The sequence below is a fragment of the Silene latifolia genome, chromosome 8, assembly GCF_048544455.1.
Source record: "Silene latifolia isolate original U9 population chromosome 8, ASM4854445v1, whole genome shotgun sequence".
NCBI classification, from domain to species: domain Eukaryota; kingdom Viridiplantae; phylum Streptophyta; class Magnoliopsida; order Caryophyllales; family Caryophyllaceae; genus Silene; species Silene latifolia.
This window is the reverse complement of record NC_133533.1, coordinates 48591895-48607347: the sequence shown is the minus strand read 5'-3', so window position 1 is coordinate 48607347 and position 15453 is coordinate 48591895. Positions and strand designations below refer to the sequence as shown.

Below are 15453 nucleotides of genomic sequence, written 5' to 3'. Positions count from 1 at the left end.
ACAACATTTGAGTAATCGCCATTAGTCTATTAGCAGTAGGGTTCTAGGAGCTAGATGTAAGAAACACCAGAATTATAATCAACACACTTATAATTTAGTTGAACTTAATAATATACATTATTTTCGTGGAAGAGCTCGAACATGTAAACCGCCATCAATATGGAGGTTTATCATTGTTCTGTAGTTTACAATGCTTTCTTCATCACCGAGTTTGAAAACAAAGTTGCTCAACAGAACCGCAGAAAAAATCTTCATCTGCCTGTATGCAAATTCCTTCCCAAGGCATATTCGTGGACCTGCCTGTTTAAGCAAACATACTCTTATAAGAGTCGGAAAACTCATATGGAACAATCTAGCGGACAATACTGGATTTAACGACTATAGTTAAATGGGGACTTTATAAAGATTGTGATTATACGCATATATGTGAGACCGTCTTATAGAAGACTCATTCTATTAGAATTGGGAGTTTTAAACGATATCAAAAGAAATTGAATGACGTAAAGTAAAGAGTGTCATGATAATTGGTACCTGAAATGCGGTGAATTTGAAGGGACTCTGTGGTTGGAAGATCCCATCTTCATCAAGCCATCTTTCGGGGTGATAGTCCTCGGCATTATCTCCCCAAATAAAACGCATCCTTCCCATTGCGTAGGGTTGGTATGCGACCATGTCTCCTTTCTTCACACTATACCCATCAGGCAGTGTATCATCAGAAAAACATATCTTGGCATCCTGTAGAACCAGCAGAAAAAATTAATTTTGATGTCGGTAAACCAAGAAAGTTGGTCGGAGTACTGATGTGCAGTGTCAGCACTCATATATGAGTGTCAGTTGGTCAGCCCTAGGTACTTGTGGAGAAATGAGGATTCAAAAACAACATAGGTTATTTAAATTTTAGTTTACCACAGGAACAGCAGGATAGAGTCGGAGAGTCTCAGTCAAAGCTGCGTGTAGGTAATGCAACCTTTCAAGTGATTCTTCTCTCAAATTGGTAGTAAGTTGTTCATAATTAACGCCGCTTTCCATGCTTGTAACATTTCTTAGCTCTTCTGCCACCTTCTCCTGCACTTCTGGGTGTTTACAAAGCATGTAAATGAACCAAGATAGTGTAGCTGCTGTAGTGTCTTTGCCGGCTATCACGAAGTTCAAGATTATGTCTCTCAGATATTTAGGGTCAGTGTTGTCAAGCTGCAAAAATCTCGACAATATATCGTCTTTCTTCATCTGCATTTACCCATTCAAGAACAATTTAAATCAAGAAACCTTGAATAAATAATGAAAAGGTGTGATGATTGCATGCATCAGAATCACATTGTTTTCCAAAATCGAATAATCAGGAGTATTTGGCTAAAAGGTTCAACTTACGGAAGGAGTGCCTTGTGACCTTTTCATTAACTCAACTTTGTTGCTGATCAACCTGTATACAAAATCATTGATAATTCTAATGTCCTGCTTAAGTTTAGCCTCCAAACCAATGTTGAGAAACCTCTTAACAGGCCAGAGGATATCCACATAACGATACAGTGATGTAGCACTGGCATCATCGAAAGCTTGGCTAAATCTTATCCCTTCTTCATTTGAGCCACACATACTATCTAACTCAACTCCGAATGCAACTTTGAATATTGAATCCAATGTCGATTTCATGAACAAATCCTACACAACCTAAGTCTAGTTAACATCTCAAACAATTGTCACTACCAAAACTAACCATAACCAATAAATAAACATCTTACTTGGATGTCCATGATATGGTCAGACTTTACAGCATCTGAAATTACATTAGCCAATTTCACAGCATTTTCACGGAAAATTGTGCTGCTAAAATCTCGTAAAACCCTAGTCGAAAACTCATAGCTAGAGACTTTCCGTTGGTTTCTCCATTTATGCCCATCCACTGCAAAAATGCCATCACCCAGCAGATCACTCACATTGTCATATGTATAATCTCCCTGAAATTTGTATACATTCATATATCAGCAAGTATAGAGACATTATTCAGAAATTTCCAAAAAGTTATGGTCACACATTAATATCCCAACAGTATATAAAGGCTGTACACTCCTTTCCATGTCAACAAAGTTTTGCTTGAGTCATGTCCACCGATGGGTGTACCACGTCACCGTACACTCGAGCCAATAAGAAAATTGGAATCGACAACATTAGCCATAAATAACTAAGCAGTAATCATAAACGAAGCCCATGATTACCAATGGACTAATTATATCTTAAATGATTATCCCATTTTCATCTAAATTCAACATTCAACCCATCAAAATTGGCAACTTTTATCTCTATATAACTGATTGCTACTCCGTATATACATACAATCACTCCAAAGTCAAAGATGCATAATTTTTGCAGCAAAAAATGAATCTGAAGCATGCAACCAATAATTAACAGCTCATGTAATTAAGAGAAATTAAACAAACTGTATCTAATTAGCCACAGCCTACAATTACAGTGACGGCCTTATGGGCGCGAAAGATCTCAACAAGGGCGAACGAGTAATAAATGGCACCTCTATTAACCCCCCCTAGATCCACCACTGCCCGCGAACATTAAAAAAGACAAAAAAATGATAGATACCTTGCCAAAATTATCAAAGTTGGTCTTGAGAATATACTCAACATTAGCAGGATCACAAGTATAAACTTCATTTCTAAAAGGGTTTAATAATCTGTAAGTTTTATGTTTGGTAGCAAGATGAGTCATGTAATGATGAAGCCTCTTAAAATTAAGCAACTGGTTGAACATTGTTCCTGCAATTGGTGGGTAAATTTTATGCCCATGTTTCTGAAATAGCTTGATTTTAACAAATTTGAAGAACAGAAGAGCTAGGATTGTTGGAACAATGACTGTCAAAGTTGTGTTGATGAAGTTGGAGTTTTGGTATTCCATTAGGCATTAGTTTGGGTGTGTGAGTTGTGCAGGATTAAGTTATTGTAGTAATTGACTAATTGATACCTGTAATAGTAAAATACTATGTACTCCTAGTTTGCTACCCACTCCCCCACTCTACTTTCTGTGTCATAAATAGAATAATTACACAACTGTCTCAACCACCCTTTCAAAATCTGTCTTGATCAGTTGATAAATGCGAACTTGATATGCATAAATCTTGAACCCGATTTCAGATTAGCCCCAAGTCGGTGTAACCCGCTATTTCGATCTACGGATAATTTCTTTTACTGTTTCTCTCCATAATTTTAAAACAATAATATTCATATTCGGTTCAGGCGAGCGGGTTACGAGTCCGGGCATTCGGCCTTTCTTTTGCATAAAAAATAAGTTTCTCTCCATCTACTCATGACCAGGATTCACAAATTCACAATCGCTCTTGTGACACAAAAAAAGTCAAAGTGGACAATTCTTTGCATTCAAGTTCTACCTCCTTGGCTTTTCATTATTGAAACTATAGCTGAAGATAATTCAATTCTTATTGTCAATATAGAGAGTAACTTTTTTCAAACATCCTAGGTGGACGCTTATTAGCAACACACTATTATAGAGATTACACAAAGTTGGCTTATATTCGACGAGAAACTCGTACTTGTAACCCACCATCGATTTGAAGTGTTATCATTGTTCTGTAGTTTACAATTGTCTCTTCCTTGTCGAGTTTGAAGACGAAGTTGCTGAACAGAACAGCGGAAAAAATCTTCATCTGCCTGTAAGCAAATTCCTTACCAAGGCATATCCGCGGACCTGCCTGTTTACAATAAGTGGTACATGAGACAGTGGCCGCATAAAACTGAAACTGAAACTGAACGGACGCTTTTGTTATCGTTGCTATACGCTCACTAATGATTTATATGACTAGTTTACCTGGAAGGCGGTGAACTTGAAGGGACTTTGTGGCTGGAAGATGCCATCTTCATTGAGCCATCTTTCAGGGTGATAATTGGGTGCATCATCGCCCCAAATTGAAGGCATCCTACCCATCGCGTAGGGTTGGTAAGCCACAGTGTCCCCTTTTTTCACGCTGTACCCATCAGGAAGTGTATCATCTGAAAAGCATGTCTTGGCATCCTGTCGAAACAATAGATGGTTCTCATTGTGGATTCTGCTACCAACATTACAAGAATACAAATGAACCTGCTTGATCAATTTAGGTCAGCGGGAAATTACCACAGGAACAGCAGGATAGAGTCGGAGTGTCTCAGTAACAGCAGCGTGTAGGTAATGCAACCTTTCAAGTGATTCTTCGCTAAATCTGGTGGTTAATTCTGCACAATCACCGCCACTTTCCATGCTTACGACTTTTCTTATTTCTTCAGCCACCTTCTCCTGAACTTGTGGGTGCTTACAAAGCATGTAAATAAACCATGACAATGTAGCTGCTGTTGTGTCTTTCCCCGCTATCACAAAGTTCAAGATTATGTCTCTTAGATACTTTGGCTCAGTGTTGTTCTGCTGCAAAAATCTGGATAATATATCGTCTTTCTTCATCTGCATTACCCATTCATCAAAAACTACTTCATAGAAATTTAGTTTAATGAGAAAATTGAACTTACTGAATGAGTGGCTCCTGAGTTTTTGAGTGACTCAGATTTGTTGATAATCAACTTGTATACAAAGTCATTAACTATTCTGATGTCGTGCTTGAGCTTAGCCTCCAAATCGATATTCAGAAACTTTTTAATCGGCCAAAACACATCAACATAACGATAGAGTGATATAGCACTAGCATCATCGAATGCTTGCGTAAATCTCTTGCCTTCTTCATTTGAGCCAAACGTCGTATCCAAATCAACTCCAAATGCCACTTTGAATATTGAATCTAAAGTTGATCTCATGAACAAATCCTACAAAAGTTCAACTACTCGTCACACAGCGGTAGAGTTAAGACTTAAGATTCAAAGTTTTTGGAGTTAAACCATAGATGGAATGTACTGCAGTAACTTACTTGGATGTCGATGCTGTTACCAGACTTAACAGCATTTGAAATAACATTAGCCAGTTTCATAGCTTTTTCACGGAAAATTGTGCTGCTAAAATCTCGTAAATTCCTAGTCGAAAACTCATAGCTAGAAACTTTCCTTTGGTTTCTCCATTTATCCCCATCCACTGCAAAAATCCCGTCACCCAGCAAATCACTCAGATGCCCATAGTTGTAATCTCCCTGAATTTTTAACAACATTCATATCACTATATCAGTAGAGAAATTTAACAAAGTATAATGGATTACTGGTCAGTAAAAAAATGGCAAATAAATGATACCTTGCCATAGTTATCAAAGTTAGTCTTGAGGATATACTCAACATTAGCAGGGTCAGAAGTGTAAACCTCATTTCTAAAAGGGTTTAATATTCTGTAAGTTTTATGTTTGGTAGCAAGATCAGTCATGTAATGATGAAGCCTCTTGAAATTAAGCAGATGGTTAAGCATGGTTCCTGCAATTGGTGGGTAATTTTTACACCCATCTTGCTGAAATAGCTTGCTTTTAACAAATTTGATGAACACAAAAGCTAGGATTGTTGGGACAATGAATGTCAGAGTTGTGTTCATAAAGTTGGTGTTTTGGTATGCCATTATTTTGGGTGTGTATGTGAGAAGCTAGATGATTAAGTTATTGATTGATCATTGGTGGTACTATATATAATACTCATATATGAAGTACGTCGGGTTTGGGTCGGGTCATTTTCGGTTTGCTACATACATTGTATTGGGTCAATTCATTTTGGTTTCAGGTCATTTCAGGTTCAGGTCTGGTTATTTTAATCGGGCAACTACAGCCCGTTGGTTTTGGTTCGTGTCGGGGCAACAACGGGACAAACAAGGTTCGAGTCATGTCAATCGAGGTTTCTAATTAATTTCGGATTTCGGGCCATTCTTAGCTATCACTCTATGAGTTCATATTGGGGCAACCCTTCCATGTGTAATAGTGTAATGCTCCCTAAATAATTTTGTTTTATCTAGTCAATAATCTACGTATTTAATTGTGGTTGGTATGATAAGCCAATGGTTTACGCTTACTTTTGCACATTGATATAATCGGGGGTGATGAAAATTGGGTTACTTGTCAAAAGTTTAATTAGGTTAAACTTTTTATCGGTTGCGGAACGAGTGACACTTACACAATCAGTTTTAAGTAAAACTGGCTCTCTTAGGCTCAAATGTGCAATCCAAAAATCAAAGAGGGGATTTGTCTCCACATCAAATTTAGTTAATTATGTAAAACATCAATACCTTGTATTGATGTAATTGATGAATATGATTTTTATTCAATGTAAACTTGTATATTACAATATGATATGAGCTGATATTTATAGCCCATGAATCAACCGACCTAACTAACTATTAACCACCTAACCATAGTTAGTCTAACTAGTCTAGTCTGTTAGGAAGTTAGTTAATTATAACTAACTTCTATTAACTAACTTATATGTCGATAAATTAGACTCTTTTTTTTTTTTGCAAACTGGGATGGCGCATTACTAGTGGAGATGAGGCTTTGTGGATCAAGGTCGTTGACTAACAATCATCTTTTAGGGAAATCCAAACAACAATATTTTCCTGGTTGGTAAGGGTGTTTATCACGGGCTAGATCATCAAAATTTACCGTTGGAAATGATGAACGTAACCACTTTTGGACTGATCCATGGGTGGATATATGTCTTAGATTCTTTTGACTCTGATCTCTACCCGAAAATATTTATAATTTGTTTTGCCTTACGGAACATGGAATTTGTCACTTTTTGATAGCAAGCGGCCTCATAAAGTGATTATAAAATTGTTGGTGTTCCAGTCCTTGTATTAGATAGTGTTGACTCTGTTGAGTAAGAAAGTCTGATCTGGTCCGAGATATCTTCCAAATTCTTTTCCGCCGCGTCAAATTACAAGCTTATTTTCAACTCGGTTTCAAATAATTTTCAATTTTTGTGCGATGTTATATGGAAATTGAGAGTGTCACAAAAAATACGCTTACTGGCCGGAAATGATGGGTAGGCTACCCACTAACAAGCAACAAGTTAAGCATGGGATTTCTTTCCAGTCGTAGGTGTACTTCTGAACCTAAAAGTGTTTGCCATGTGCTATTTGAGATCAAATTTTAACATGGATTAGTCAAACCATATTTTATACCGATACTTTTTATACTTGGATCTAAAATAATTTGACATTAACTGGCTTTAAAATGCAGGATATATTGTGGAATATTTTTTTAAATTACCTCTTGGTGGTCGTGGCTATAGAAGTGGTGTTGCTATTCAATTTTCCAGTCAACCAAAACTCATCATTTTGATGTTTGGAGGTTCATGCTTTCACAAGCAAGAAAAGTGTTTAAAATGTGGATTTAATACAATTAAGTTTATATGCATCGTAATTCGTAACATAATATCAACTAAGAGCAAGTGCAATGAAAGAACTTCACATAAAGTTCTTCCTATTTCCAAATCATTTTTTACTAATTACTAAGTTTAAGAACTTAACACCACAATGAAAGAACTTTTTCTAGTTCTTAATTTAGACCCACTATTAATTATCTTATCTCTATCAGCCTATTTAATTTTTTAGAATTAACAAAGAACTTGGTTCTTAAATAAGAACCAAGTTTTTATTTTGACAAACTCAATGTCATCCACAATGGGAAGAACTTTATTTTTGAAGTTCTTAGGCCCTGTTCTTTTGGACTGAAATAGATCTTATCTGAACTGAAGTGAACTTATAGGATCTGAACTGAGCTGAACTGAACTTATAGGATCTGAACTGAACTTAAAGGATCTGAACTTTTCTGAACTTATAACATCTGAACTTAACTGAACTTATAGGATCTGAACTGAACTAGACTTATAGGATCTGAATTGAACTGAACTTATATGATCTGAACTGAACTTATAGGATCTGAACCGAACTTACAGGGTCCAGATTTAAATTAACTTGAATTAATTTAACTTAAATTAAATTAACTTAAACTAAATATTATTATTATTGTTGTTGTTGTTGTTGTTGTTATTATTATTGTTATTGTTATTGTTATTTTTTATTATTATTATTATTATTATTATTATTATTATTATTATTATTATTATTATTATTATTATTATTATTATTATTATTTATTATAATAATTATTATTATTATAAAAAACCGCAAATTTTTATTGAGATTAAACAATTTTTTTGTAAGAAATTAGTGGGCAACAAAGAGAGAACATTGATAATAAAATATAGTCTAAAACACAAGATACGATAATAATATTTTTTACTTTATATACATTGGTTTGTTCATACATTATACTACGATTACATTACGATAAAAAATAATGAGAGGAGTGATAATTTTGTTTTAAAAATAATAATGTATATTATGTATCAAATAATTAATGTCAAATATTTTTACATGAGTTTTTAAAAATAATACTCCGTATATAAGTTTTCTAAACTGAATTTATAAGATCTAAACTTATAGGATCTGAACTAAACTGAACTTAGAGGATCTGAACTGAACTGAACTGAACTTATAGGATCTGAACTGAACTGATAGGATCTGAAGTGAACTTAAATTAAGTGATTTTAAGTCCAAAAAAACAAAGCCTTATTGACAAACTCAAGAATAAGAACTCGCATTGCAATTGCTCTAAGATTATATGGGAACCTCCTCATTGTCACAAGTTTCAGACCCTTTTTTTCCCCCTTTTTTGGCGCAATTTTCACTCCCCTTGTCACAAGGATAGTGGCAACTGGCAACTGGCAACTGGCAACCTAACTAGCTAGTGTGCAACTGTGCAAGGGACAACACACACGACTCTTGTTCGAATTTGGCACCCGACCATCCTAAGTACTGTGTTATAAATGTAGACACTATATTTGGTTTAATAGTTGTACTATTTGGAATTATTGGTTGATTACATGTTGAGAGTTTAGAATTCTAAGTACCTAAGAGGGGGTGAATTAGATACTATTTTTAAATTTTCAACTTAGTCTTTATTGTTTTAAAGTAAGTTGATTAATATGAAGAGCAAATGGATACATCAAATAAATTGAATGATTAAAAGTGTATCACGAAAGCCTAAGGAGATTGTTGAAGTTTGGGAGCGACAGTTGTTCTGACTGTTACTTGTTTGTCTTAGCAAGTGAAGTAAAGGCTGCACTGTAAGACGAAAAGATATTGAACTTTGCTAGCTAAAACGTAAATGAAGAACAATTAAATAAATTGCAGCGGAATTAAAAGCGAAGAGAGATCAACACAACGATTTTTGAATTGGTTCGGCCAACAGTCTAAGGGCCTACGTCCAATCTTCTTTTTACTGATTAGATAAGTGATCTACTCCGACTACTTAAAACCCTTACAATAAAAAGGACCAACAACCTACTCCGGTTGCGACAAGAGTTCTAAGACTACTCCGTCTAGGAACTCGACACTCTAACTAGAATGTTTACAAGACCAAGTTTCCTCAAACTGATTCTTTAAAAGAATTGAGAAGGACAACTTATTGGTTCAAACGATTCTAGATGAGAGAGTACAATACTATGATGCAATAGTGGTTACAACTGTGACACTTGAAGGCTTAGAAGATTTTTGCAAAGAAAAAGCTTTGAGTTCTTAAAAACTTATTTTGCAAAAACATTTTGATTTCTCAGGAAAAATCTTGCTTTCAAAATGAAGAGAAGTGTTCTTTTTATAGAGGGAGCACACAAGAGGAAGCAAGCTAGGGTTTATGAGTCAAAGCATTTGATAAGAAACCAAGAATTTGACCCTCCCATGTTTGCACCAAAAGGGCTAACTTATAAGAAGAGAAAAGAGAAAAAGAGGATTTGTAGTTTTCAGCCCGAGCTGTTCACTCTCTACGGTTCAAAATTGCCTCTCGAAACTTGCTATTAAACCTAAGAGTGATTTGGGTAACTATTTGGGTCTCCCAACGGCAATGGGTGCTTCAAAAAAGGTGTTTTTTCAGTTTGTTATCGAAAGTGCAAAGGGGAGACTTTCCTCATGGAACAATATTCTTCTTTCTGCTGCTGGGAGATTGACTCTTATTCGATCAGTTCTTTCTTCACTATCTATTTATTCTCTATCGGTATTTCGTATACCGGTAAGTGTAGCATCGAAGTTACAGGCTTTGATGGTGCATTTTTGGTGGAGGGGGGCTGAGGATAGGAGGGCAGTTCACTGGTGTAGTAAGGGTTTATTGAGTAAGCCGGTGGGGGATGGTGGATTGGGTATTCGTAATGTGGTATGTTTCAACCAGGCTCTTGTGGCGAAAGTTGCTTGGAGGGTCTGCTTTGATTCTGATAGTTTAGTTAGTAAAATTATTGGACCAAAATTAGGTTTAGGAGTGCCTATGACTGATCTTTTTTCTTGCAAGGCTCCGACTGATTCCTCTTGGCCTCTCAAAAGTCTCTATTGGGGTTTGGAACTTATTAGGGCCAATATTGCTTGGAAGGTAGGTTTCCCTTCTAAGTTAAGAGTTTGGAGGGATAGGTGGATTGAAGGTGAGTGCTTGTCTCAGCTTGTTGATGCCCAGTTCCATGATCGTATTGATAATTCTCTTGTTGTGGGGGAGCTGCAAAGTAATTCTAGGGAGTGGAATCTTTCGGTTTTTGGTTTCGATTTGGGTATGGACGTAAAAAAGAAGATTAATGCAACTTTCATTCCATTGAGAAATACTTGTGATTCCGCCTATTGGAAATTGACCAAGGAGGGTGAGTATTCGGTTAAAACTGGATATTATGCTGCCCTTGCCTCCAACTTGAGTAGATCTTCGACTAGGACTGATTTAGATCGAATGAATCCCCATATTGTGTCGTTTTGCAAGGGTAGATTATGGAAATTGCCGATTTCCTTGAAGTGGCGTCTGTTTATTTGGAAGTTTTTGGCAAATGCACTCCCGTTGGGGATTGGCTTTCTTAGGAGGAAGTTGAATTACAATTTTTTCTGCCCCCTTTGTCGGTCGCCTGATGACATGGTGGAAACAGCCAACCATCTGTTCATGGAATGTAGGTTTGCGCAATCTCTTTGGTTCGGTTGTCAGCTTGGTCTGAAAATTCCTGCAGGGATTGACATTGATGTGCGAGTTTGGTTCATTAATTGGATCAATTACTTTGTTAAATGTGACAATTCGAGGTCGCTCATCTTTACCCTTGTGGCTACTTTGTGGAGGATTTGGTGTTGTCGAAATGATATGGTGTTCAGGAAACATTGCCATTCTCCTTTGCTTGCGCTAAGGTGCGTGAATGAGGATGTGCAGGGTATGCATGAGGCGGCAGAATGGAAGCTGAATTCTGGGGGGTCTGTTGAAGGGAGGAATGGTACTCCTATGGATGATAATAATAGGATGGGTCTCTTAGGGACGGATAGGGCTCAAATGTGTAGAAATTGTTACCCGTTCTGGGTTGTGGGAAAGTCGGGTTGTGATTCTGTCTACCGTATGAAGTGTGATGCGGCCTGGAAGGATGATAGGAGTGCGGGGCTGGGTTGGTTTATTTTGAATAAGAATGGTGTTCGTTGCGGGGAAGGTTCTCTTCCTTTTATGGCGTTTTCTCCTCTTCAAGCTGAAGGTGTTGCTATGCTTCATGGTCTAAGATGGGCTAGGGAGAAGGGTATTTTGCATATCCACTTGGATACGGACTGCCTCAATCTTGTGCTCCAGATGATCGAAGTGGATTTACCTGATATCGGTATTAGGTTCCTGTTATATGAAATTAAGTTAGAATTAGCTTATTTTCACTGTTGCTCTCTTAGCTACTGCCCTAGGGGAGTTAATAGGATAGCTCACTCTCTTGCTCAGCGAGCATTGTTGTAAGTTATTCTATGATTATCTGTCAAAAAAAAAAAAAAAAAAAAAAAATAGGCTTTGGCTTTTTCAGAAACAAAGAGGAAGGATATTCACAACAAAACAAATCTTGAGAAGAAATGAGATAAAAGCAAACTTTGTTTTACAAAAGTCAAAGATAAGTTTTAACACATTTGAGGAAAACTTTTGAAGTGAAAATTAGCATATCCTTTTTCAAAGACCACCCTTTAATATTTTAAGTTTAAAACTTCTTTTAAAACTGATGCATGAAAAGCCATTTTGATTATAAAAGAAATCTCGAAATTGAAAGACTTGCTTTAAGTGTAACAGACCAAAAGTGACAGTCAAGCATATTGTTACCAGCGAGAGTAACGGTAGGCTTGACTGTTACCATTGAAAGTATTTTACTCTTTCACCTTTACATTAGTTGACACAAACGACTCTAAATCTTGGGTAGCAAACGTTCGAAGATTCTTGATTAAGACTTTCAATTGATCGATTAAACCTGAAATGAAAAATTAAGAAAATACATGTTAAATGGGCATGTTATCATCAATTAAGAGAACCCAACACATGTCATATCAAATTATCATTATCATTAAAAACAAGTAGGGGAAAATAATGCAATTAAATAAAGTACGTAGAGAGTAATACGCCCTTAATAAAAACGTAGAGTAATATGAAGTACAAGAGAGAAATAATTTGTCAGCTTCTATAATTATGGGTTATTAATTACTTATGGTATAAGGGAAAATCGATAATAGTTATTGATATGAGTACGGAAGCGATAATAAACAACAGACGTTGCTGGGGTAAGAGTCGAACTCGGGACCTTGATTCACAAAGGGACGAGATCGTTCTCGATGGGATATATATTTGACTAAAAGTCCGCCAAGACTTTGAGTCAATGGGATATTTGGGTCGAACATCCGTCGAGACCTTGATACAATAATGGGTGTTTAAAATAAAGACGTCGATCTTAATTTTAAACGAGAATACCGCTGGCATAAATATTTTTTCCCAGGATGAACAGTACACGTGAATAGTAAAACTTTTTTTTTTGCTGCCACGCCTCGAATAACAAGTTACTAGAACTGCTCCTGAGATGAGTAATCAAAACCGATTAACCCTCGAACTACCTGCTCAAGTTTAACCCTTGAATTCCAATCGCAATCAAAAATTCAACTAACAACTTGGTTTGACACGCCTAGGACCGTCTAGATTTAGGAAAATCAAGAGCCAAAGCTCAGATACCATATGATATGAGTACGGAAGCGATAATAAACAACAGACGTTGCTGGGGTAAGAGTCTAACTCGGGACCTTGAATCACAAAGGGACGAGATCGTTCTTGATGGGATATTTGACTAAAAGTCCGCCAAGACTTTGAGTCAATGGGATATTTGGGTCGAAAATCCGCTGAGACCTTGATCCAATGGGTGTTTAAAATAAAGACGCCGATCTTAATTTTAAACGAGATTTGAAAATACCGTTCAAACCTTGGTTGGTGATCAAATCATGATCGAGTTTTTCTAAAATTTTATTTATAACTTGTCTTAATATGCCTAATAACTAATACAAAGCATTTTATTTATAGTACCTAATTACGTTTCTAACTAGAAATAAGACAACTAATTTAACCAACTCCTATATCTGTCAACTACTAAAAACTTCTAATGACATAACAACTGCCTTATTTTATTATATCCTAGTAATTGTAGATAACTAATCAAAGAGTCCTAATTGAGCTAGTCTTGCGCATCCAAAATCGTATCATCCCCTCCCTCTTCAAAAGGAATTGTCCTCAATTCTTCAAGTGCTTCAAGTCCACCTGGATCAAATACAAATCTCACAAGCCTAGATGCAAAATTGACTATCAGCAACAATGATGAATTTGTACACAGTGCCGAATCATCTTTTAGTTCATCATCTTCGATGCAAACTTCAGGCTCATTCATTTTGTTTAATTTCAAACCTTTCTTGTGCCATATAAGTTTGTGCCTTCCACACCACCACCCTCCTTGCACGAGAATAACTTCATCATTAACCTCAATAGTTTCCTCTTCATTATAATAATCAAACATAGAAGGCGATTTCGGATCAAACTTAACCTTCTCCTCATAGAAGCTTTCAAACGAGAATACCGCCGGCATAAATATTTTTTTCCCCGGATGAACAGTACACGTGAATAGTAAAAAAAAAATTTTTGTACTGTCACGCCTCAAATAACAACTTACTAGAACTGCTCCTGAGATGAGTAATCAAAATCGATTAACCCTCGAACTACCTACTCAAGTTTAACCCTTGAACTCCAATCGCAATCAGAAATTCAACTAACAACTTGGTTTGACACGCCTAGGACCCTCGAAAATCAAGAGCCAAAGCTCTGATACCATATGATATGAGTACGGAAGCGATAATAAACAACAGACGTTGTTGGGGTAAGAGTCGAACTCGGGACCTTGAATCACAAAGGGCGAGATCATTCTTGATGGGATATTTGACTAAAAATCCGCCAAGACTTTGAGTCAATGGGATATTTGGGTCGAAAATCCGCCGAGACCTTGATCCAATGAGTGTTTAAAATAAAGACGCCGATCTTAATTTTAAACGAGATTTGAAAATACCGTTCAAACCTTGGTTGGTGATCAAATCATGATCGAGTTTTTCTAAACTTTTATTTATAACTTGTCTTAATCTGCCTAATAACTACTACAAAGCATTCTATTTATAGTACCTAATTACGCATCTAACTAGAAATAAGACAACTAATTTAACCAACTCCTATATCTGTCAACTACTAAACTTCTAATGGCATAACAACTGCCTTATTTTATTATATGCTAGTAACTGTAGATAACTAATCAAAGAGTTCTAATTGAGCTAGTCTTGCGCATCCAAAATCGTATCAGTTCTTCTATAGTTTGGTCAAAAAAAAAACTTATAAACTTTATATTCCTGAATTTCTTAGAATAGCCACCACGATAAATTGTTTTATAGATACAAACATAATTATTGAAAACTTTCTTGTTTTCGATTCATACAAATAAATAGTGTTACAATCTAAAAATCCCTTTTAATATTTATGTCTAGTATTCACTTATCCACCAAAACAAATTTTGAAAGCCCCAATAAAGGTTAAATTAACATATACATGGTTTTATTAACTAAAATTTCTTTGTTTTTAAAAGATAACTCCGTAAAATTTTTCGTAAAATACATTACAAGGAAAGTAAATTAAAATACAACCAAATATCAACTAACCTCTAGTTAAACCACTAGATTTAAATATCTTCGACTACAAGCTCCGTATTTCTTAGGCACGTGAATAGGGATGTTATTGGGGGCGGTGTGGAAATATAAAACCGTACCCACCCCAACGAGTGGAAATATAAAACCTTACCCGTCTCACTTCCCCATTAACCCGTTATACCATAATTTAATTCGATAAAAAAATTCGTAAAAGTTGGTTTAATCATTATTAATTTCCAATTTTTTTGAATTTTCTTCATAATTTTAGTTTTCACCAAAAAAGTTAGTGAAAAACTTTATAAAATAGCTATTATTACCTTATATCTTAATTGTAACAAAATTAAAGTTTATAAAATCATTACTATAAGGGTTTTTTATCAAACACAACCTTTAAAAAACTTTTTTTTTCAAACACAACCTTTAAAAAAAAAGTTTGTGAAACACAACCTTTAATAATTTTTTTTT

General features: G+C 35.8%; 2 protein-coding genes across 2 annotated transcripts; both read right to left on the bottom strand.

Annotated features, from left to right (window-relative positions):
• Positions 1 to 57: 57 nt before the first annotated feature.
• Positions 58 to 2993, bottom strand: LOC141596817 (cytochrome P450 704C1-like). Its single transcript, XM_074417070.1, has 6 exons — positions 2593 to 2993; positions 1740 to 1955; positions 1369 to 1659; positions 907 to 1227; positions 532 to 735; positions 58 to 300 (listed from the first exon to the last, which is right to left on the bottom strand). The coding sequence occupies exons 1-6, from the start codon at positions 2902 to 2904 to the stop codon at positions 118 to 120; spliced, it is 1527 nt and encodes a 508-aa protein (XP_074273171.1). The 5' UTR covers positions 2905 to 2993; the 3' UTR covers positions 58 to 117.
• Positions 2994 to 3346: 353 nt separating this feature from the next.
• Positions 3347 to 5592, bottom strand: LOC141596816 (cytochrome P450 704C1-like). Its single transcript, XM_074417069.1, has 6 exons — positions 5227 to 5592; positions 4913 to 5128; positions 4521 to 4811; positions 4135 to 4455; positions 3832 to 4035; positions 3347 to 3715 (listed from the first exon to the last, which is right to left on the bottom strand). Exons 1-6 carry the CDS (start codon positions 5536 to 5538, stop codon positions 3533 to 3535), a joined length of 1527 nt encoding a protein of 508 aa, XP_074273170.1. The 5' UTR covers positions 5539 to 5592; the 3' UTR covers positions 3347 to 3532.
• Between the last annotated feature and the right edge of the window lie 9861 nt (positions 5593 to 15453).